At 45.0% G+C, this 19,316-nt stretch overlaps 1 protein-coding gene across 3 annotated transcripts in view; it reads right to left on the bottom strand.

Annotated features, from left to right (window-relative positions):
- The window catches only part of SMARCAL1 (SWI/SNF related, matrix associated, actin dependent regulator of chromatin, subfamily a like 1), a 45,686-nt gene extending 31,465 nt beyond the window's left edge, over window positions 1-14,221 (bottom strand). For all 3 annotated transcript variants that reach the window (XM_054829555.1, XM_054829557.1, XM_054829558.1), the window contains exons 1-7: window positions 14,146-14,221; window positions 12,268-13,226; window positions 11,532-11,582; window positions 8,558-8,818; window positions 7,348-7,398; window positions 3,345-3,525; window positions 2,297-2,447 (exon numbers count right to left, since the gene is read on the bottom strand). In XM_054829555.1, coding sequence (XP_054685530.1) covers window positions 2,297-2,447; window positions 3,345-3,525; window positions 7,348-7,398; window positions 8,558-8,818; window positions 11,532-11,582; window positions 12,268-13,138 — 1,566 coding nt within the window. In that variant the 5' untranslated portion in view covers window positions 13,139-13,226; window positions 14,146-14,221. The remainder of the gene's footprint in view (window positions 1-2,296; window positions 2,448-3,344; window positions 3,526-7,347; window positions 7,399-8,557; window positions 8,819-11,531; window positions 11,583-12,267; window positions 13,227-14,145) is intronic.
- Between the last annotated feature and the right edge of the window lie 5,095 nt (window positions 14,222-19,316).

Below are 19,316 nucleotides of genomic sequence, written 5' to 3'. Positions count from 1 at the left end.
TCTGTTCAGCAACCACATGCAGTAGCCTAAGGAGTTAAGTGTGAGCTTCTCACATTTCTCAGTATGCAAGAAACTAACAATTAACTATCATTCACCACTTATAGTAAGCACTACAACCAAAATGAGCCAACATTCAGGCAAGGTTAGATCCCAACCAAAAAATGTATGGCTGACACTAAGCCAAAACTTAGACAAAGGTGGCAGCAGTTCGAAAGCATCTGGAAGCTCCTAGCTGTACTGCCCTCTCCTTTTATCGAGGGCACATAACTAATTCACACTGTAAAAACGATCCTATATTTCTCACTTGATGCTGATCTTTGTCCACTAGAAGGGCTTTGAAACTGCCCTGACCATTAATTATTTAAGTTTCAATGCTGAACTACAGCAAAGAGCGGAGTAGAGGGGGAGAATCACCTCCCTCGACCTGCTGGTCACGCTTCTTTTGATGCGGCCCAGGACACCGTTGGCTTTCTGGGCTGCAGGCGCACATTGCTGGGTCACGTTGAGCTTCTCATCAGTCAATACTCCCAAGTCCTTCTCCTCAGGGCTGCTCTCAATCCATTCCTCGCCCAGCCTGTAGCTGTGCTTAGGATTGCGCAGACCCACGTGCAGGACCTTGCACTTGGCCTTGTTGAACTTCATGCGGTTCACACGGGCCCACCTCTCAAGCCTGTCAAGGTCCCTCTGGATGGCATCCCTTCCCTCCAGCGTGTCGACCACACCACACAGCTTGGTGTCGTCAGCAAACTTGCTGAGGGTGCGCTTGACCCTGCTGTCCATGTTGCCAACAAAGATGTTAAACAGGCATCATTCCACTAGCTTCCTATGGCACCTTGAATATAAAGGCACTCAGTGATCTGAGCACAGAAAGGCAAAACAAGATGCCAACAACTCTGAGATTAAGACAATTTCTGGCAATTCAGTTCTGGAGACACCACAAAAACTTCTACCATTACAGTAAAACACATCTGTGCAAGAATGAATTGAATAGATTACAGCCCGTAATAAACTCCATCTTCTTCCACTGTCTGTGACACATTTATTTTTTTTTTTTTAGACCTGCATCCTTCACATACCCACAAAGCAACGCAGATCATTCTAAAGCAAGTGTCCTAACAAAACATCTCCCACAACAGCCTCCTGGGGAATGGCAAGTAGGGGAAGGAAGAGGAAATCAAGCACTCTAGGGAAAAAACCGAACCAACCAAAAACCCACAACTCATATTGCTTAAATCTCTTGAAGCAGGGTATAGGAGTTTAACTGCAGGTGCCCAGCAGTTCAGGAAACCAGGCCCCAAATTGTTCCCAGTAGGTATCCCACAGAAGACATGGATTCAGGTTAGGTGCTGACCCAGAGGTCTACAGGCCTTTGAAATACCAGACATGATGAGCATCCCTCCTTTGTTCAGTAAACAATATTCTTTCCTTGTCACCCAACATTTTGTTGCACTACTGGATGTGAAAACACAAACCAAGATGCTCTAACAACCTGCTTACAGCACAAAACCAGCAAATCCCAACCAATACACTTCTCATCAATGCAACATTCCAGGGAACGCTAAACTCCCATCCTCTCCTGCTCAGGCATGTAATTACTGACCTAAAACCTCTGGCTTACCTTTTTCTCCCACAGTGAACATTTCACTAGCCTTTGGCAACCCAACAGCCTCAGGGCACAAGCCATAACAGTGATTTCAGTGATTTAGTTCAAGATACGTTTCCCAACCATACAAGCTTTCTTGGGCTTCTGATCAACATTAATAAAGGACTCAGAGGAGTCAGCAGCATGCAGTGGACAGGCCAAAAGATGTATTATGACAAATGTTAATGATTATAATGGGGCCTCTTGAACAGAGCAGAGAATCCCAGCATCTGGATTTCTATTCCAGCTAAGGACTGGCAAATACTGCTATGAAGAGCTTAAATACAACAGACAATTGCTTCAATGCAAGTATTGTCTTTGATGCTGATGAGTAACACACCCCTTGGAGCCAGCTGACTTGCAGGAACAAAGTTAACAGAGGGTCAGAGGAGATATTTTCTCTAGATTTCCCTCCTTTCAACAGATCAGCTGGACCACAGGAAGAAAAACAGCCAATAAAAGAAAACAGGCATATATCATACAGTCAATGCCAAGCAATTTCCCCCCCTTCAAGGTTCTAAATGAGTACAAATTTTAGTTTCTTCCCCTTAATACACATCTTTTTAAAGTTTTAACTTTGTACAGAGTGCAACACAGCATAACCATCACACATGTCCTCTAGTGGCCACCTGCACTCGCTCAAGCTCACAGTACCTCTGCCCATGTGAACCTCACAGAAGAAGGAGTCACCACCAGCAAGGGCCACTCCTTTCGGTAATATGCAGCAATGCAGATCGCCTGGATGGTCTTGCCCAAGCCCATGTCATCCGCAAGAAGTAAACGTCCATTTCTTAAAATTCCAAAACTGGGAAAAATACAGAGGAGAAACAAGCAACAGTCAAGAAATGGGTTACTATCTGTCCTGGCAGCCAAGATGAGCACAACTCATCACCAAGCCTATAATGTGGGTCACCTGGAAATGATCTGGGTTCTTCAGTAAACCTGGATCTTCTCCCTTAGTCTTAACACAAGTGAGCAACTCCCAAATCCCTCAAAGCTTGGAAGCTCCTGAACAGAGTGGTTCAGCCCAGTCCTTAGAGACTTTGATATCATATGAGGAGTAGTCTCAAGACCTTACAATTATTTAAAGCACATTTTTTCCATATTATTCACATTCTGTCCCAGAGTTCATCCTGGCTGACCTAAGAAAATATTATTAAAAATAATGCCACTTTAACACCAGTAAGTACAGACTAACGACTATATGTGATGGGGACAGTGACATTTAAAAGTTTATCTCTACATATAGTTAGTCATGGGTCCCACTTCCTGGCACTTTTCCGCGTGTAGTTAATGTTTAAAAAACAACAACATCAAAAGAGATGCACTTCGGAAAAAAAAAAGATGACCTTACAAAATAAAAAAATCATATGACAATTTGGCACATACTGAATCACAAGAGGGAGATCAGAGATGTATCATTTGAACAATTTTATGAGACTAGCAAAAAGCTACTTTCCTCCTGACTCACGATGAAGAATTCTAGCTAGAAACAGATATGTCACTCAAAAAATCCACAAAAAACACCCCAACAAACCAAACCATACCAAACAACCAAGACCCCAGAGTGCCAGAGTGTAACAGCCCAAGGCTCCGGAGAAATGTGGAGCCTTCCATGGAAGAGAATGCAGCCAGGGCATCAATATAAAGTACAGAATTCTAGGCAAGGACTAGCTTTTAACAGCACGCAAAAAGGACATACTTCACACCTTCCCGCTGAAAGGGCATGAGGCTCGTCACAATTTTGGAGTCCACTACTGAAAGGTCAGCATCAGGAATGTCTGTCTGTGACGTAGATCTCTGTATTTGAGCAGCAAAGGTTTGTATTACTGCCTCAGGCAGTGGCTCCACTTCTACTGACACAAGGCTCTGTAACACTTCCACTGCAAAGAACAGAGCAGTTTATTATCAGAAGGGGAAACATACACACAACTTACATTATGGATGTCAGGGCACAACCCTCGACCTATCAACAATATTATTTCCTATCCTGAAACAACTCAAGAAAGCACTGCATCATGCACGGGTGTTGGCCTGGCCTCTTCCCTGAAGTCTATTTCAGAACCCCATGATGAATCACATCTCCTCCCCTCATATTTAGACTTGGTTATAAAAAACTGAAAGTCTGATGCCATCATTCAGAGATGATTGCTACTAATACAGCTGGAGCTGGATTATTCACACTGAGGGCAGCTTAGGGCACACTTTACTCAGAAATAAAAGTACGGATTTGAACAAAAGAGCTCCTGAAGACAGAAGGCAGGGGCATCTTTATCTTGACCTTGGGATTCTGCATTAAACACCTCTGAGGACTCCACCATCCCCGAGTGATCAGGAGTGACCTGAGACACTGTTAACTAAAGAATATCATATATCTTCAGCTTTGAAAACTCTCTTCTCATCCTGTTCCCCAATTTCAGACAGGTTTGGCTCTGTCTCCACTTTAATCACCCCTCATTTACCACCTTTGGATAAGATAACAGACAGCACCTCAAGACTCAGAGAAAGTGCTCTTACACCACCATCAGTAGCACTCTGATAGCCATCCTTCAGTGACATGGTACCAACAGCAACTCCCTGCTCAGCTGGTATCCACTGCCGCTCTCCTGGACAGAAGTAGTTTGCAGACCAGAATCAGTCCACAGGCAGCCACTTGAGTCCCTCACCACTACTGTTGTTTCTCCTATGAAGCCTCTCAACTTCATCTGCAGCATAAAATCTTCCCAGTTGAACCAAAGGGATCCCTAGCCTCCATTATGCAAAGACCTCGGGGCCTTCATCTTTTCAACCCATGCATCACAAAAAGCACAGTGGCAGGGCTACCCTCCTCCTAGATAATCATATTTCAGTCCCCTCCAGCAGCCTCTCTATCGCATCCCAAAAAGATTAAAGTATTTCTCTCAATCCAACAGTAAATTTCTATGAAAACAAACACCAGTTTAAAACAGGTAGTGAGCTGGGACCAGGAAAAACATGTTTAATAATCAACCCTTGACCACTGACTGAGAAACAAAAGATACCTCTATGCTAGGAACACAAATGCATGTGCACAGATCCTTTATTGCAGGAAGCAACTTCTTTTTTATTTAGTGGGTGGTTTGTATATGAAGTCAGGAAGACATAAAACAACTCTGCAAAATAACAGAAATAAGAACTCACTATACCAGCAGTAAATGCACCTCCAGAATGCATTTAGGTATTTTTATTCCAGTTATCTCCAAGAGGAAAGCAGTAGGATGGACCCCTGCCATATGAAGGGGGAAAGCAATTCCAAGAAATATACATATGAAAAGATTTCCATTTGTGGTTGGGCAATGACCAAACTTTTTAAACTCTCCAGTTTAATTTATACTTCTTCAATAGCAGGAACTCTTTCCACCCGAAGTACAGCACAAGCTTGTTATTACACTCACAGACTGAGCTATGTGTTAGCATAATTGCTACAATTTGCTCACTGATAATTCTGTTGCTATTGTTCTGTACATGAGCTGGGAGAGTGATTAAGATATATCTGCCACCAGCATGATTCATCCAACAGACATTTTTTACTGAAGTGACCTTTATATAAAGATGACTGAGCAACTAGGCAAAGAGACATTAACCTCTACAAACAGCAAACTATCTCTGTTGGAAATGGCAACCAGCCTTTTAAAATCCTATTCTTTTTTTTTATTTTGACGTAGGTAAATGAACATGCACAAAGCAAATGCTGTTCCTCAAAAAGGCACGTGCTAGAAGCCTCAAATGCCCTCACAAATTACCTTCTGCAAGCACATTTATGGAAATTTTTTTTTTGCTTTCCTCAAATCTGTGGGATTCTGAATACTTCATGTGATGTATACAACTGCCAGCCAGCATGGCCAAAAGAGTGACAGACTGGGAGATGATGTGTTTGCTCAGACTGCTGAGCACATGCTACAGGATCAGGCCCCTTGCACGTACAAAAGGCCCTTTTAGCAAATTTTGAGAGCTCATCAGCTCTTACTGAAATCAGGGTCTGTCAACATCCCAATCCTGGAGTTTCATGATAGTCTCCACCAAGACAAGTTTGCAAGATATGGCATTCCTACAAGGCCCCACCAATTGGCTTTCAGCCCTACAACCATTACTAATGTTATTAAGACATGCATCATAGCAGCATGCAGATACTCAATTATTAAATGTGCTTTGGTATCCCTTGGAAGCAGGAGCTCATGCTCGAGAAAAACTACTCCGAGCAACAGCATTTCAGCTCTGAAACACTCAGTCACACTTTCTAAGGACGTGTGTAGAGCACCTTGCTTATCATCTTTCTGAAGCTTACCCCAATCAAATTCCACAGCCTCACACAAGTACCAAGGTAAACACAGCAGGGGACTAGGATGATAAATAATAATTATAATACTTGTGTAATGCTATTCATCTCAAAGCACTCTATAAACTTAACCAAACATAAAAAAAAAATAAGCAGCAGATGTGCTAGGAGCATGCTGCTGAGACTGGATTATTCTGCAAAGTGGCATCCATTTAAAAAAAAAAAACCAAACCAAACAAAAAACCAGAACCACAGTTCTACATTTCAGTTCAGCGAGTCACAGTTTCACCAGCATTACACACATGCATCAAGGCAAGAGTTTACTGGTCAACTTCTACAATATAAATGAACATTATACCAACGCTGCGTGCTTAGATTCCACTTGCAAGGTAAGATATGATGCTCTCTTAAAAAAGATTTTTTTGCTAAGTTTTCTCTTAAGCATCCATCAACCATTTTAGTAAAGTATGAAATTCATATTCTGCTTCAAGAAGAATGCTTCTGCTTCAGGTAGATCTGCACACTTCTGAAGAGAAACAAGCAACTCTTCTTGTTTGCCTCAAAATCAACTCAGCTATGGAAGCAACCTGAATTCTAACCTGCCTTGTACATCAATTAAAAAACTTAACAGTTGTGTGCTGTCTGTAAATCCATTATTACCAGCAGTAACACATGAGGCTGAACAAAATCAGCTAGACAGCAGACAGACTGTAACTGTGGATGAACTGGTTGCTACAGAAATCCTCAGTTAACTGGAAAACCTAGCGCTCTGACCTGAAAAACAAAATTTGCTGGGTCCTATTTCATTTCACACAACACCATGCACACTGCTTAAAGAATGTGAAGTAAAACAGCCTGATACATGTTTGTTTTCTAAGCAAGGGGTGGTTGTGCCAGTTTATGAATTGAAATACACATGAAGGGGAACAAGGCGGGTTGGCACTGAGGATAAGGGGAGCACAGCTAAAAAGAGTAAGAATTTCTGTAAGGACAGAAAGGCTTGGCAGCCACCATGCCGACCTCTTCAAATCTGGCAAGTGGGAACACAGGAATGCATTCTCCTGCAACTCCTTAGTTCATGTAGAGCTGCTGTACATTACAGCAATAAAAATAACTTTGTGAGAGTAAATACATCCATGTGCTCTAAGAAATGGTAGAGAAAATCAGCACAGAATCTGATAGAACCAGCCTCCCAATGGGCCCCTAAAGGACTGCCATGAATAACACACATTTATAAAGTTCTGAGTCTGGCAAAACAGTGTAAATGTCTGACAAAACAGGAAAACACCTGCTTTGTGGTTCGCCAGCAACTTGTCTCCCCAGAGTGAAAACGCTTAGCCCAAGAAATGAGGTTAGAATTCTATTTGCCTCCCCAGAAAATATCCCTAGCCAGGAAAACACAGCTACTCACTTAGTTTGGGATAGTCCTGCAGCAGGAAATTCCACTTTCTGGTGTTCATATCTGCAATAGTTACAACAAACACTGACATAAGTTTCTTTTTCAAAAGACTGAATGTCCTTAAGAGCATGCTATCGGTCCATATCCTCTGCATTTCAGAACTGCTTTAAAAGAATTCTTACCTTGTCCAGCAATCAATTCTCCTCTGTTTGCTTTCACGTTAAGCAAACAATTTGAAGTATGAGCACACATCTATAAGTGGTGGTATCACCAGAGCAAGCCAAGATTAGCTCCCCCAATGAACCCACCTGCCCAAGAATTTTGGCAAACACTTTCTCTTCACTGCAAGAAGGGATGAAGCATGTGCATGAAAGTTCCTATTTGTTAACCAAACTGACTTCAGTCAGTAACACAATCACTTTCAGTTGTATCTCTGTACCCTACAGACAACATGCTCAGGACAGTACAGAGGAAACTCATCAATACCCAAAACGTAACATGAATGCCAGACTTATCTGGCACGTTTATCCCTGGGTAGCACCTGCCTACAACTTGCAGGGAAGGGAGAGTGAATTCAGAGTCAGCTGAAGTGACAGTAAGCCAGGTGGGGCCCTTCCCAAAGAACAAGAGCCCCAGGATTTGTTCCTCATGCTGTCACTGACCTGCTGTGACACTGCACAGGTCACCTCATCACTCTGTGCCTCATTTCCCACATTACAGGTGGGATATTTACCACTGAAATCTGAATGCCAACATTAAAAGTGCTCTACAGTTCCACTTGCCTCAAAAACATCAGTAAAGCTGCTGGTAAACTCAATCTGCTCAGGCAGTTGCAGTCATTATACAATGCAGTAAAGCAGGAGAAATATGAGAATGTCCAACTGCATTTGATAATACAGACAAGAAATTATGCATGTTCTCCGTACTGCTGGCAAATTATCAGCACATCCCACCTCAACAGTAAACGTAATCATACTGAGTCCTGAAATATCACTTTAGCTTACAGGCCCAGAAGAGGACATGTTCTGGCACAGAGTCAAAGGCAGGACACGGATACAGCACTATCTCAGAACTACAGGAGCTCTCAAAATTTCACCAAAGCACACCCTCATCCTCTTTCAGAGGGATGTACTCTCACAATCTCTCCCCTCTGAAGCATTCACAGCACTCCAAGAGCAGCCCCAACATCACTAGAATAAAGCAGAAACAACCAGAGACTCACCATAATTTCTGGAATCCATCTGTTTGAACACTCCAATCACTTCCGCAGAATATCCAATATCAACCTCAAACCGCAAGCGAGAGATCAGCACACACTTCCCTTTGACAAGGGCTGAGGGTTTCTTCCAGTTCTTACACATCTTCAAGAGGGATTTCAAATTAACCCTACTGCCAACGAAATGAGAGCCTAATGCCAAGCCAACTGCATTTTCTCCTTCCAGTGGTGCCAGAATTACTGACGAAAGTTGATTTGCTGCTTCCACTAGTGAGAAAAGCATGAGATACAAACAAATTAATAACACAGAACACAGATAAGCAATGCACAGGACACTTTGGGAAAAGAAGGGACAAAAGGATGACGAACAAACCATGCACCTTCAAGTTTAAAAGGAACGGTGATTTCTTGCCTTCACTCACAGGGACAAAGAATAGAGAGAGTAATAGCCTGGAGGAACAAGGTGGTGGGATTTTCCACAGAGAATACAGCAGGGGCAAAGGGAACATGTGGCGGTAGGTGAACAAGGGCCTGTCCAGCATTGTCACTGCATTAGGCTTCCTCTCTGTCAGCAGTCCCAAAACATGGCTCACTAGGCCAGGACAATCTGCAGTAATTCAGCAGTAAATTGCACACAGCCACACAGCATTTTCATTTACAAAGTTGCAGGGACAGGGGCATGGTGATCAATAGTATGTGCCTGAAAAGATGGAAAGGTGCTTCTGCAAACAGCAAAGGAGAAGGATCTAAAAATAACTGCCTCCTGCCTCATGTCAATATCTGATATGCAATCTCATCTAGGAGAAATGCTGTATATTCACAATACTGTAGGAAGGATATCAGGAAGGAATATAGTCCAAACCCCTAAATCTCCTTTGTTGTAACTGAAGTCCATCACCCTTTATTCTACTGTCTTACAGTTAGACTGGCACTACCCCCCAGCCATCTGCACTCCTACCTTACTCATCGCTAACAACCACCTGTGTCATGATGCCAGGGCATGGGGAGAGAAGTGAACAGCATTTTACAGCTGTTAGCCTGAGACCACAGCTATCCACACTAATAAACATTCCACTTTTCCCTGTATGTCTCTGCCAATCTATACCCATATGTTGTCTTTATTATTACAGCTGAACTGTGATCGTTAAGGAACAAGAACCATTTTTTCTTCTATTTTTATAGCACCAAAATAGTGAACTTCATCCTTAAGACTCCAACTCACGGATACTACATTAATACAGATTCATGAACATCTCCAGCATCCATGAGACTCAAGAGCAGGGGACCACTAAAAACATTCCACCTCCATGTATTTGTAGAGAGAGGCAACCTCCCCTATCCAGTAGCTGTTTAGAGTAGCTCCAGGTGAATCCAGTCCTTTGAGCATTGAGCTGCACATCATGATCCACTCTGCTTCTTTTTAAATAGTCCAGCTTACTGATATGCAACAAAAACATACAAAATTTAAGTTGAGCAGTTAAGATTGGAAAAGGGAAGAAAAGGGAGAGAGAAAGAAAGAAACAAATTCAGACACTTTCTTCCTAACCAGTTAATAAACCAACCATTCGGATTTCATCCAACTTTAAAATAAGTGACTTCCAGAATAAATACAAGCATTTGGGATTTCTACTCCAAAGAAAAAGTTTAAGACCCTCAAGTGAAAGTAATTTTTAAAGTAGAGGATTAGGAAACCACCAATTTAGACTTTCTCCTCCCAATGCACCAAGCGAAAAATTTTAGATGCTATTGTTTTAGCATTGCATAGTTAGATCTCACCTCTACAACTAATACGGAAAGAAATCAGAAAAAAACCCAACCCATATTTTACTTTTATTTCAACATCTGTTTCTAGGCTTGACTGCACGTTTCATGTATAGTGCAAGGGAAGAAATGTCATACAGGACAACATTATTCAGAAGAACAAAATTAACAGTGAGAATTTTAAAAATAATTGGTTTTACACTTACAAGACCTCAAACCAAGGCCCTTTTAAGACAGTTCCCTTTGCTCAGGGTATTTTTTCTCCCTGATATTGTTGCCCAATGTTGATCACATATTGTCTTCGCCTGTCAACAGGAACTTTTCACAGAGAACTCATATTTGTTAGCTTTAAGGAGAAAAAAAAAAAGCCTGATTTCTAAAAAAACCCATCCTCTTCATTTGCAAACTCCTTGGTGCAGAGACTCTGCTCTCATCTGTACTTGATACACGTCAAGCAAACCAGAAGCATTTAAATTATAAATGTGTGGCAACCCACATGGGAAGCTAAAATACCAGTACTCAACTGTGGGTTTTTCAAAGTGCTCAACACAGGCCTAATTCTGTTCCCACTGAAATCAATAGTGATTTATCACTTGCTTCAAAACAATGTGCTTTTGAAAAGCTTACCTGAAGTGTTTGCCTCTATCATCCCTCAATCTTTCCAGAACAAAATGACAGGAGAGGGAAAAAAAAAAAAAAAAAAAGGTAAAACGATCCTCGTTATGCCAAAAAAAGGCAAATTCATTTTCAGCCTCACTCAAAGCCCTACAGAATTATCCTTTTTCCTTTTCTGACACCCAAAATTAATAGGAAAAATGTAAAAACAAAACCAAAAGCACTGTTTAGAAAGAAAATACATGAATGGACCTAGAAATTAAGCATTAGCCAGTGGAACACACTCAGTTCTCAATACAGATTCATATGAAATACCTGCGCAGCAGGTATTTTTCTTATGATCAGTCTTGTTGGTTGCTGAAAAAATCAGCAATGGCAGAAAAAGTTAAACCTATGCTTGGCATTTAGATTACGTGAAAAATTGTTATTTCTAATCGACTACAAAGTGTCAGAAAAACGTTATGAGCTAGATGCCTAAAAGACTGGTGTTGAGTATCACTACTTTTATTACTCCAGAAAATAACAAATCTAAATAATAGTTATGGAAGGCAGAAGAAAGGGGTCAAGATTTGGATCTTTTTTTATCATTCAACAACTCACTTACTGAAACTGCTGTAATCTTCCAGGCTGAAATCCCATTTTTTTGTAGCAGGATCTAAAATAGGGCAGAATACAAATCATTTGGGGTAGAAAAAAAGTGGTGCTGTGAAACGTTCATGCAAGGCAAGACAGAATTCATTCTACTCATGCAAACTTTTCAACACACATCTGAAAAACAGTATGCCCAGGTTTACAGCTACATGACACCAAAAAAGCTACAGGGCACATCAATACTAAGACAAGAAGAATGTAGCAGCCATTCACAGGAAGCAGCAACACCTGGGGGGAAACAAAAGTAGAATATAACAAATAAAGGCAGGGACAAAAGATCAGAAGCAAGCCAAAAGGTGGAGACTTTACTGCTATCAGTAACCCAGTGAACAGAATCAGTTCATCAGCTCTGAACTGCAGCTGAAGTGACCCATTTTTCCATACCAATTTATGAATAACTTCTCTTCACTCCCAAAAGACTCTGACCAGCTGCTATCACTAAACTTCTTAGAGCACTGTTCATAAAGTAGGGCTTCTGATTTCTTGGCTAAATCCAAGCTCAAGCTATTTATGCCCAGAATTTCTTTCCAATTTCAGCTGTCTTTACTCTTCCAGTTCCCCATTAATACCATATATTCCACTCCAGCAACAGTTGCACTCCTAAGAGCATATAGAAACTACAGTTCCAGCAGACACTGAAACTTCGATTCAACGTGAAACAGAGATAACAGCAAACAATCAATTCTTACCATAGCTTTTGCTTGGTATCTTCTTAAACACGGCAATGAGATCAGCATTATACCCTATTTCAACCTGGAATCGGTCTTCCCCATATTTCACACATTTTCCTTTTGTAACACTATTTGCTTTCTTGCAAGAGGCAGCTTCAAAGGTAGAGCCTGCACCAGCAGAGCTAGTCAGCTTCTGCATCCTACCACTGGCCTGAGAGGCACCACCTCTCTCCTCTCTTTCCGTTGGTCTGCTTGTCTTTATCAGCATTTCTGAATCACTCGGGGTAGCGCTGCTTGGCGGTGAAACGTATTTTATGGCACATTTGTTCTGACCTTGTAAATCTTTAGTATCATCAGGGTGCCCGTTATCAATTAATCTAGGATGTGATAGTTCTGTAGGGTTTTTGAAAGCTGGGTAGCATTTGGGCTGCTGGAATGTACCAAGATTAATTAAAGCTTGTTGTCCATGTTCCTGACCACCACCATCCAAGTAATGTTTATGTGAATAACTCAGAGAATTTGGGATCGTTGTGGGGAACTGCTTAATGCCACTAGCTTGTTCCGAGTCCTCTGAACAATTCTTTTGTTGCTCTCCATGTGAACCAGCCATCTGTTGGTTTGCAGTGTAATGATTATAATCTTTCTGAAGATAGCTCTTCTGCTCCACAGGACTGTTTGGATTCTGTTGGTGCTGGCTAATGAACCTGACATGATTGTTTTCTTGCTTCAAGTTTCCCTGACTGCCTGGACTCTGCTCTTTCACCTGAGGTCCAGTGATCCCTACCTGCCCACCTCTCTGGGCTGCTAGCCTCTCTGCTCTCCTAGCCAAAGCCTTCTGGCGGTTCTCTTCAATTCTTCTCTTTTGTTCCTCTGTAAGGCCTGATGACATCTTCAACAATTTAAACAATAAATCTGAATCAAAACTGCATTGGGAATTAATCACAGACACCTGCTTCTTTACAGGAATGAAGGCCAGTCTACAAAAAAAAAAAAGGCAAAAAGAGACAGGAAGTTTCAACTCTGTTCAGCCAACAAATGCTTATTGTATTGATAACTCAGTATTATTAGTGACTGAGTATTAATGTAACTGTTCTTACACGAAATCCTAGTTGTACAGCAAAGCTGTCAGAACAATGCTGAGCCATTATCACCAAGTAGATGCTGACCACTGCTGGGGCTTTGCATATCAGTCCCACATACATAAAGCATATGGAAAAAGGAGAAAAACGCCATTCCATTACAGTTTTGAACACTCTTCTCTGCAAATCCTAGCAAAACTGATAAAATAGCCAAGCACAGGGACACCCTGCAGTGCAGAACCAGCCCTGCAAAGGCAAATGCAGGCACAGCAATACATTTCTGCACAGTTTTGTGTCACTGTTTGATATTTCTGGTACCTAACAGCAAAGATGGGACAACACTCCATCTTTCCTGATCACCTTCCAGTTCTTGGGCATCTCACAGCACGTAGCAGATACATACTCAACTCCAAAGGGCAGAGTCAGTTCCTGCCTTGAGAAAGGTCCACTCACAGGTCAAGGCCGTTCTGAGGAGAGCAAGGACCTGGCTCCCACCACACCTCCCAGGAGCTGCCTCACCACTGCCTCGTCCAGCGCTCAGTGACCTACCTTCCTCACCACCCTGTAAGAGCTGAGGCTCACTCCTCGCCCCGCTCCTCGCCCAGGGACCAGGCTCCCCTGTCCCAAACTCCACTGAGGGCCCAGCCCCCATCCCGCGGGCTGGCGTCCCCCCGCCAGCCCCACCCGCTACCCGCCAGGGGCCCAGCACTACCGCACCCCACTGAGGCCCAGGGGCCATGCCGCAGGCCGCGGTCCCTTCCCGCCCTGGGCTCAGCCCCGAACCAGCCGCGTCGCCCCCCCAAGCCCGGACACCCACCGGCTGGCAGAGGCCAGGTACGCCGCCGAAGGCCGCGCAGCCGCACTGACTACAACTCCCAGCAGCCCCCGCTCTGCCGCCGGGTGACACCAAGCGCCCAGCAGCGCCCCGCATGCCGGGAACTAAATAACGGCGCGCGGAGCGCTCGGCACGCTGGGAAGTGTAGTCTTCCCCTTATGGCGCCATCTTAGGGGCGCTGAGAGCTGCCTAGTCTTGCTGTGGGAGTCGCAGGGCTGGAGACCGCCCTCGTCGCCCTCTCGCAGGGGTTTAGGTCAGGTCCACATGCAGGGTGCGGGGACCCTGCTGCTAGCCACGGGCTGAGGCTTTGCCCCAGACAGCACCCAGTGCTGCCTGGCTGTGGCAGGGCTCCCTCAACAGCTGCTTCTAGGATGTGGGGCCTGGCAGGACAAGGTGTGTGGCTTTTAAATGGGTGACCATGAGTGGGGAATAAAAAATGGAGGTAATGTACAAGAAAGGGTGAAAACACTGTTGTCAGCAGTGAGGGGGGGAATCTGCCTCACGGTGTTAAGAGCAGTGGCTGACACTGGTGCAGGGCCGCCGTCTGTAATCTTTGAAGAGTGATAGAGATAAAGGGATGTCCCTGGTGAGTGAAAGAGGGCAAACCTCAGAGCTATCTACAAGAAGGGCTCAAAAGAGGACCCAGGAAACTACAAGCTGTTAGTCTTACTCCAGTCCTGGGAAAGTAGCAGAGTGAGTCTTCCTAGAAACTATCACAAACCAAATGAAGCAGGTGATTGGGAAAAGCCAGCAGGGATTTACCAAATGCAAATCATGCCAGACTAACCTGATCACCTTCTACAACAAAATAACACTTTCTGTCTACATGGGGAGAGCAGTGAATGTTGTGTACCTGGAGTTCAGGGAAGTGTTTGACCCTGTTTCCCACAGCTGCCTCCTAGACAAACTGGCCGGATACAGACTGGAGGGGTGGTCTGTGAGATGGGCAGGAAACTGGCTCACAGGCACTCACAGAAGATGCGATCGATGGGTTTTGCCTAGGCTGGCATCCTGTCACAAGTGGGGTCCTTCAGGATCAATATTGGGCCCCATGCTGTCCAACAAGTTGCACTGGAAGAGGTTTTGTCTTGATATAAGAAAGATTTTTTTTTACATTGAGAACAACCTGTCACTGGAACAACCTCCCCAGGGACGTGGTGGGGTACCTCCATCACTGGAGGTTTTCAAGATGAGATTGGACAGGGTGCTAGGTAATCTCATCTAGGCTTCCTTTCCCACAAAAGGTTGGACCAGATGATCTTTTGAGGTCCCTTCCAACCTGGGTTGTTCTATGATTCTGTGAACACCTTCATAATAAGGTAATTACTCATATTCGCATCAAAGTTCTGAATAAAAGGGTCTCCCAGGGGCTTAATTATACATGAGGCCTGTTTATACACATCAAGCCGCCCTTCCTGGACAGTCGTGATCCCCATGTGCGTGACCGGAGTGATACTGGGGAGAAAGCAGAGAAAAGGCCCTGGGGAGCACCATAAAAATGTTTAGGTTGGAAAAGACCTTTAAGATCATAAAGTCCAACTGTTAACCTAGCACTACCATGGTTAACTAAGCCATATCCCTAAGCACCGCATCTACATGTCTTTTACATACCTCCAGGGATTGGTGACTCAACCACTGCCCTGGGCAGCCTGTTCCAATGCTTGACAACCCTTTCGGTGAAGAAATTTTTTCTAATATCCAATCTAAACCTCCCCTGGTGCAACTTGAGGCCATTTCCTGTTGTCCTCTCACTTGTTACTTGGGAGAAGAGGCCAACACCCACCTGGCGACAACCTCCTTTCAGGTAGTTGTAGAGAGCAAGAAGGTCTCCCTTCAGCCTCCTTTTCTCCAGGCTAAACAACCCCAGTTCCCTCAGCCGTTCCACGTAAGACTTGTGCTCTAGACCCTTCACCAGCTCCGTTGTCCTTCTCTGGACACACTCCACCACCTCAGTGTCCTTCTTGTAGTGAGGGGCCCAAAACTGAACACAGTACTCAAGGTGTAGCCTCACCAGTGCCGAGTGCAGGGGGACGATCACTTCCCTAGTCCTGCTGGCCACACTATTTCTGATACAAGCCAGGATGCTGTTGGCCTTCTTGGCCACCTGGGCACACTGCTGGCTTGTATTCAGCTGCTGTCGACCAACACCCGCAGGACCTTTTCCACTGGGCAGCTTTCCAGCTTATCCCCAAGCCTGTAGTGTTGGGTGGGGTTGCTGTGACCCAAGTGCAGGACCCAGGCCATAACCCCTGACATAACATCGCTGAAGTTCAGTACCCTGCCCACTGGCAGGTCTGGAGCCACCATCCTTGTCCCCAGATGCCATTTTCTCCCACTTGACAGACCCTTTGGCTGGGGACACCGAAGCCAGCTGGCTGTTTCACAGTTTATTCGTTCTTCTCTCTGCTGGTTAATTAGAAAAGGTTATCCTTAAATTGCTTCCTGATTAAGCAGCAGTGACTGCCATTAGTCAGGAGCTCGTCAGCCTGAGAAAAACAAGGCAGGCAGCAAGAACGAGGTGCGACTCGACACACAGCACAACCCTGGGAGTGCTGTTACTCACCTGGGAATCACACACGTACAGACGTGAGCACGCCATGTGCACACAGGCGCTTGCAAACATGCCACTTTTAAAGAAAACCATCAGGTTGAGGAGAGGTCCAGGGTTTTGTCCCAGCTTCTCTTAAGAAAAAAAGTCGAACCTTTTTCCAGATTCCAGGCCCCCTCACTGCAGAGCAGGTTTGCTAGGAAAGGATGCTCAACCCCGTGGTCTCTGTTCAGATCCTCTGCCATTGCCCTTTCTTCCCCTGCAAGCCAGCAGACTCCATCTGGCTATGCCGCACAGAGAGAACGGAACGGGTGAGAGACCTTTTTTTTTCTCCTTCTTGTCACACTTTTAACTGCCCAAAGCTAAACCAGATCCCAGTGTCACATATGGAGGAGAGAGAGAGAGAGAGAGAACATGCAGAGCATAACCCTGCAACTGTTTCCAGCCACCATTTCTCCCCCAGCAGCTATCCAGTTCCAAGTCTCTGGTGATGGCTCCTTATGCTTTGATAGATCTGGCGGGAAAAAAAATAAACTTGGGAAAAGTGGAAGAAAGCCCCTCTCAGGTACTGTCCCCAGCTCATGAAAATGATGAGAGCAGAGCATCGTTTGCAGAGAGCTCTGGGGTTGCACGGTCAGGCAGACACACAGACAGACGTTGAAGCATTTGCTCCATATGGCACAACTTCAGCGAGGCACAAGGAACAGCCCAGCCATGCAGAGAACAGACCTACAAAATGAGAGGCCGTTTGCGAGCAGTTTGCTGGTAGCACTCCAGGTGTCCTTTCAGTCAGAACATGCTTCCAGCAGTGGCTTGGACTCACCCTCCACGTACTGGGTCAGGGAGCAGAGATGCAGTACGAAAATCCTGGGAGGACTGGGAGGGTTAGCACACCCCTGCTCTGCTGCGGAGGAAATGGTTCACCCACTTCCACAGAAATGCTCCCATTGGTGAAAAAAACATAAGGAAATGGGATTCTTAGTGCTGTTCTTACCAGGATCTTTCCATCACTTGGATCGTGCTCTAAACATCCTCTCATGGTCTGGGCTGGCTGGTCCTGACTGCTGGCTCCCAAATGAGGACAGAACTGCTTTCATTGTACATCTTGTATAAGCAGCAGCTAATATCCGAAATACAAGTGACCCAAGACCCCAGAGCTATTCTGGAATCTCATGGACTGTCATCTGAGGGGTTTTGAGTTGCTCTTTAGGAGATCCTACTGCTGTCATATTGAATGTATTCACCCCACTCCACTGCCTTGCCAACACACCATGGTGGTTCTCCACATGGACAGAGCTGGCTGCCTTCATCCTAGATGTGTGGCCAGCCTGTGCTCTCTGCTGGGGCTGAATTGCATGCGGAGCTGCTGTGTGTAGCAAGGCCTTCCAGCAGACAACTGGATATCAGCCCAGGCTAACGGACCTCAGATGCTTCAGCTTCTTGGAGGGTTTTGGTAGCCTGTACTGAGCTCAGAGACACCATTACCAGAGCCCAAATGTGCCAGTCTTCCACCAGCAGTGAACTTGTAGTTGCACCTTCTAAAATAAATTAATCCCATGCTCATAAGCTTTATCAGTTCCTTCCCAGCTAAAACCAGTGAAGTGGCTGGACTGGGGACATGTGGGTCAGCTTTTCAGAGAAGGTCTTGGGGCAGGAGAGTCAGAGAAGGCCCCTGGACTGGCAGAGCTGCTTCTGGTTGGAGAAACCCTTTCTCATGGGCTGCTAGGGTTTGACCAGAATACTTTTTTCAGCACCTGTCCTCTGCAGGCTGTGGGGTGTGCTTCCTCTGCTCTTGTTTGAGGTCCTCAGCGGGGTCTAAGTTTCCTAATGGGGAACCAGAGCCCTGCTTGGAGGGCCAGGGGGTGCTTGGGTTTGGGGGGCGGGGCATCCAGTTCTCATTGGATTTCTTTTCTTAGACAGCTGCTAATCCCCTCTACTTTCCCTCTGCCATCAAGGCACATCAAGGACTGTGGCCTTCTGGCCCATTTGACAGCCCAGCTACTATGCAAGTTGACTCTGAATCAGGCCCTTTCCCCGAGCATCTATGCAGCACTGAAGAAAAAATTTGGAGTTTGCTGAATCCAGCTGCCCTGGAAACTCTGCTGAAAGAGGACCTGCAGAGGCTTTCCTGTGAGCTTTTCTAGCATGGGAAGGTTGCCCCTCCTCTGACTGCCAGCACAGTGAAGACCACTTCTTCCCTGCTCTGTGGCCACCCGGTGCAAGGAAAATTAGTCACCCTCCACTCTTTTGAAGCAGCCTCTTTTATCTACACAGCTTGCTCTTCCCTGGCACACTGAAGCCTTCCTGCTCTTGTTTATAGTACAACCCCTCCAACAGATTGCAGGGTCTCTTTTCTGCCTTCTGTCCTTCTTGGCTGAATTCCTCTCCACAGCTCCAGTCCAGAGCAATGGTCTGCACAGCACATGGCCTCCGCTTTGCTGCCAGGCCGCTGCCACGCTCGCAGGGCTGCTGCAGAGCTGAGCCGACTCTTGATCTTTTATGCAATGCAGCCCAGGTGTGAGGGGCAGTTCATTGGCACCCAGAACAAAGATTTAAAAGAGAAAAAACCCCACCGCATCCTACATTGAGATGCAGTGTTTCCAAA

The sequence above is a fragment of the Grus americana genome, chromosome 6 (genome assembly GCF_028858705.1).
Source record: "Grus americana isolate bGruAme1 chromosome 6, bGruAme1.mat, whole genome shotgun sequence".
Taxonomy (NCBI): Eukaryota; Metazoa; Chordata; class Aves; order Gruiformes; family Gruidae; genus Grus; species Grus americana.
Note: the sequence above shows the minus strand (reverse complement) of the source record. Positions and strands in the feature narration are given on the sequence as shown.